At 53.8% G+C, this 5,491-nt stretch overlaps 1 protein-coding gene across 1 annotated transcript; it reads right to left on the reverse strand.

Annotated features, from left to right (window-relative positions):
• Window positions 1–1,223: 1,223 nt before the first annotated feature.
• LOC122389057 (MFS-type transporter SLC18B1-like) lies at window positions 1,224–2,645 on the reverse strand. Its single transcript, XM_043380725.1, has one exon. The coding sequence runs from the start codon at window positions 2,643–2,645 to the stop codon at window positions 1,224–1,226; it is 1,422 nt and encodes a 473-aa protein (XP_043236660.1).
• Window positions 2,646–5,491: the final 2,846 nt, after the last annotated feature.

Raw genomic sequence — 5,491 nt, forward strand, 5'->3', positions numbered from 1 at the left:
CCACCGGCACCGCCTGTCGGGTTAAGAATCAAACAACAGGAGACGAAGCAATGTCCGAAAGAAGAAAACACAAATGAAATTAATTAGAGCTGAAATGAAACTCAGATACCATCAATGCATGAAACCACGCCCCAAATGACAAAAGTCTCGCCTCCCTTCCTCTTTCTTCAATATGGTGCATGCGTGGTTATTTAATTACGCCGTCTAAATTAAGAGGAATGCAAACGGACGTCTTGCCCCACCCATGGGTCATAACGCCCATACCAGTGGAGCATAACGCCCAGTTAATCTCACTTGCTATTTTATCATATTTAGTATTTATCTACTTTTAATTCTACTGACTCCATATTTTTGTCTCTATAAGTACAACCTCTCAACTAGAGATAAAAAATAAGTACCTACAAGAAGATCCATCTTCGTTCTTGAAAACGGATGTCAATGATTTAATAAAATGTCGAGCATTTTATGAAATAAGAGAGGTTGGGGTTTGACCCGCCATGGGCGGGCCCCCCTCAACCCTAAGCACACGTAGGTGCTTACCTACCTGACGACGATAACGCTATCACGCTCAGTCTCAACAATAAGTCATGGAAAGAAATTATTTGTTTTATTTATGCTATACAGATATGCATAAAAACGTTTACATAGCGACATGAAAACAGCATATCATAGCGTATCATCAACGAAGAGGCATCTTATAGTCATGATTCATGACAATGGGTTATATAGTCAGTCTAAGCTCAACGCTGAACAGGCATGAAAGAATGACAGACATGTTACGAGAAAAGCAACATGAGCCTATATCCCTGCACCTTCGAGCGTCCCCGTTCGGCTTAGTGGCAGCCGATGCCCTTGGTGTTCCCATATAACTGCAGTCTAAATAGTATGGCACTGATTGTCGATGGCACTTCTCGACCATAGACCTCTGTATATACCTCAGAGATATGGAGAGGTCTATGATTCGTTGATAGCTTCAGGGTCGTGTCGAGGCCACTGTCGATATGAACGAGCCAAACCAGTCAGTATTGTACGATAACGAGTATATGGCGGTATAAAAAGCAATCGACCAAACCTACACATGTTTCTTGATGGTTACTGTTTCCTTACTACCTTCCGCGAGTTCCGTCACACTGTCCATCACAGCTTCTTGCCCGTCTCAGAGTGTTTCTATGAGCTCCGCTCTGCCCCCGCCGCAGCTCAGCCCGCTCAGCGCTCAGCTCAGCTCAGCTCAGCTCAGCAGGCGGGTCCTCCCGTCCGACACTGCGCCGCCGCCACCAGGCGATCCGCAGGGCCTGCACGCTGGCCGCGCCGCCCACCGCCGCCGTCAGCGTCGCCAGGCAGCGCACCATGAAGGTGAAGTTGGTGGCGTCGATGACGGCGCCGCCCGTCACCGGTCCCAGCACGTTTCCCACCGCGGCCACCGTGCCAAACACGCTGGCCGTGAACGCCTGCGTGGCCACGTCAGCCGGCAGACCCTGGCGCACCGTCACAGTGATCATGCGGTTCAGCACGGGCACGTAGGCGCCGCCCTGGAACACCTCCTTCACGGTGAGGCCGAGGCCGAGCAGCCACCAGGAGGGGCGCAGGCCGAGCCCCGGCAGCGGCGGGATCAGCGCCAGACCGAAGGCCGTGGCCAGCAGGCAGCCCGAGATGAGCAGGTAGATGTTGACCAGCCGGTCGGCCAGCCGGCCCCAGAGCAGACTGGAGACGGCGTACCCGCCCGTGGCCACCAGGAAGAACAGGCCGATCTGAGAGGGGGTCGTGCCCAGCGTGTCGCTGGCGTAGCGCGCGATGCTGGAGTCGATGGTGGTCCAGATGGCCGCCGTAGTGCACACGATGGCACAGCAGAGCCAGTTCTCTCCGGCCGACACGAACACGCGCAGCATGGAGAAGAAGTCGGAGCGCTGCTGCTCGGCCGGCGCCTCCACCTCAGGCAGGTAGAGCGCGCTCAGCACCACCAGACACAGGATGAAGCAGCCCTGCGAGTAGAACGGCAGCGCGAACCCGCCCAGGTGGTACAGGCCGGCGCCGATGGCGGCGCCCAGCGACAGGCCGATGGCGTTCATCGTCTCCATCACGGCCACCGCCGTGGACGTGTTGTGGGAGAACTGGTTGGCCGCCATCGTCAGCGCCGTCGTGATCACCGCCGCCGTGCCCATCGCCTCGAACACGCGCACCACGTAACACATCACGATGAACGACTGGGCGCTCTCGATGCGGAACAGCGTGCCGAAGGCGATGTTGGAGAGGGCGGTGACGGTCATGCCGGCGCAGTAGAGCCGGTTGATGCCGAAGACGGTCACCAGGCGACCCATCAGCGGGTAGGTTAGCAGCTGGGTGAGCGAGAACACGCTAAACACGCCGCTGGTCAGTGTCTGCGAGAGACCGCGCCGCTGCGCCTCCAGCGGGAAGAACGGGATCATCATGGCCAGACAGGAGCCCGCCAGCAGGCTGCCCATCGAGAACACCAGCAGCATCAGCTTCTGGCGCAGCGAGTAGGCCGGCCGCCGGCCGCCGCACCCCGCCTCCGGAAACGTGCTGTAGGCCTTCTGGTCGCCGCCGGTCAGCTGGGCGCCGCTGTCACTGCTCGCCACACCGGGGTCCCAGCCGGGACCGGCAGTTCCGTCATCGCTCGGCCGTCCCATCGATAGCACAGGGCGGTGGCCGCGGCAGGGAAGCCGCCGCTGATCGACACTGCCGGCCCTGTCTGCCGGTCAACAACGCTCGGTCCTGGATCACCAGTGCCCTGTCGATGGATCACCACCGCTCAGCCCGTCGCTCACCACCGTCTATGTCCGCTGTCGCCGTCGATGTTGGCTGGTCACCGCTGTCTATACCGCTGGATCACCACTGTCTCTGCCTGCTACTGTCCGTGTAACTCCAGAGCGAACACTGTTGGCAGCACTACTCCTGGATCAGCCTTGAGTCGGTCCTGACGGCTCCACTCCTCGCTTGGTTCACAGCGTGTTACCACGGTCCAGAATCCGGACAGAGTAGTGGTCTTACAGCCAGCACGCGCGGCGGGCGGACTGGTATGTGGCGCCGCGTCGCCCAGCGCCGGCCGACAGTGAACTGCCCGCAGCCGCCGCCGCCGCCGCCGCCCGCCGCCAGTGGGAACCCGTTGGGCCAGGGGCGCCGCCAGCTCCCGTGCAGGTAGATGAATTGAATTACGTAAGGAAGACGGGGCGGAACCGGTTACGCATTACATTAGCTTGGCAACTGGAGCTGCAGGCCGCAGAAGTGATGTTTTAGGGGATGCGATGTGGTCGGTGGAGGCCAAGGGAAGAAGCATGCTTTTATGGTTCGCGTTTGAATTGTATTTGCGCAGTGTGTGCTAGAGGACTTACAGAGTACGCGTGCAGATAACACAAGTAACAAATAACGTATCATGCAAGGGGAGGATTACGGAATGACCGTTGCTGTCATCACTTGCGTCCCCGAAAGGAGGAGGCACACTTCGGTAGTATTTCCCCGTTACTTTCGGCAAGAAATAAGCTTTGAATTAACACGCTTTGAATTTGTTTGAACGTTTTGAACGGTTGAAATGTTACCCGCAGCTGTTTCAGTCATGTCAAAGAGCAAAAACGAAGCGGTGAGTGCCAGTCATCCTTCGAGTGCCGGTCGCGCCGGCAAGTCACTGTGCGGTGAGCGCCGTCTGCGCCATATGTCACAGCGCCAATAGTACCGGCACGTAGCCGTGCTGTGAAAACCGTTCGTACAGTGAGTGAAGTCCGTGCCGTGGGTGCTGTCCGTTAGCACAGCCTTACCTCTGAGACCCTCCCTCTCGCGCCACTGGCGCCGCCGCTGCTGCGGGCCGTCGTCGCAGCACGATACCGCCTCTCCCTCCGCACGTGACAGCGGACATGGAGAAGCCTCCCAAACTCTCTCCGCGGTGGGAGGGCGAAGGGCCGCTCCCGTCCACTCAGGGTCGTCGCCCTTCATAACTCCTGGCCCAATCTAGCAAATGCCGCAAATAGGATTACGCAGCACTGGCTGAATTTCAACTAAATGAACCGGCTATTAAATGCAAAATGGTTTACAGTGACCACTGGCCTTCGGCCTTTAGATACCTACACAATACACATATATGTAAGCATTCAAAATTAAGACGTGCCTATGAAAAAACAGGTAATGACAGCATAACAATATATTTACTTACTGTTAACATCCATATAAGTTCGCTGCACCGTCAAACAACGGATTTACGACTAGACAGCTACATTTGTACATACATATTTCAGCTATCGATCATTGTAACTTACAAGTATGTCTGATGTCCACCACAAATGGTCAAAGCGATATTTGGTCGCCGGATCAGGTTTTCTAGGTTTGGCATTTTTATAGAATAGACGTTACAACTCCCCTGCGAGGAAAGACGCATCCATGGACTATTCTATAGCTTACGCTTAGTTCTAGCATACACTACCGTCGAATAAATAAACACATAAAGCAAAGGTTTGACGAGCATTCTCCAAACGCTGCCTGGCTGTATTAAAAGGATAGGACACATATACGCCGGTTTACATGTTACACAATACATTCATAGAACGTCGTCGAAGTCTTCTCGGCGTGTCTGCACTGGACAGGTCATGACCATGACGCCACGCCGTACCCGTATATGTAAAGCATAATACCAGGTCTGCCCGGAGGGCGAGATCATCAGAGATACATTTACAATGATTTACACGAACACATTATACACACTGCACAACGTCAGAATATTTTACGCATTACATGTAACACATGATTGACGCGCCATTACACGTGGACGTTATATCTAACGTTATAATACTGTCACATTGATACGTAGTATATAGTACATACGCAGTAATAGTAACGCTTATACGTCCCTACTAGCACATTCATGTTCCTGAGTCCTGCCATATTTACAATTATTCGATTAACAAAACATAGGATTTTCTATTCCCCTTACTACATTTCAATTCACATCGCTGGCCAAATGGATATACTCTTGGATCGTTACATACGCAAGGACACAAATAACGTTTCATTGCCTCAACACCAGGGCTCCCTTTCAGCTTCGGCCTTCGGCGAACGCGGCGATAGCCCGCCAATAAATCGTTAAATTGCAGTTATCGCAAAATATGGCCACCCATACCCATATTCATATCCGTCAATTGGAAACTATCATCAATAAAAGACGATCACACACGGCAACATCCATCATATCCCTGATACCGTGTGTGACGGAGAAGACATAGAACATCCGCTCGCTTTGTTTGCACACATGAGATGGCCAATCTGCAATTCTGCGGTAATGGCGATATCTTGCTATTGTTCGGCCGGGAAACGTACATCTCTCTCTCTCTCTCTCTCTCTCTCTCTCTCTCTCTCTCTCTCTCTCTCTCTCTCTCTCTCTCTCTCTCTCTCTCTCTCTCTCTCTCTCTCTCTCTCTCTCTCTCTCTCTCTCTCTCTTCTCCCTCTCTTCCTCTCTCTCTCTCCCACCCTCTCTCTCTCTCCCCCTCTCTCT

Source organism: Amphibalanus amphitrite, unplaced genomic scaffold (assembly GCF_019059575.1).
Source record: "Amphibalanus amphitrite isolate SeventyFive unplaced genomic scaffold, NRLGWU_Aamphi_draft 000343F_arrow, whole genome shotgun sequence".
Classification (NCBI taxonomy): domain Eukaryota; kingdom Metazoa; phylum Arthropoda; class Thecostraca; order Balanomorpha; family Balanidae; genus Amphibalanus; species Amphibalanus amphitrite.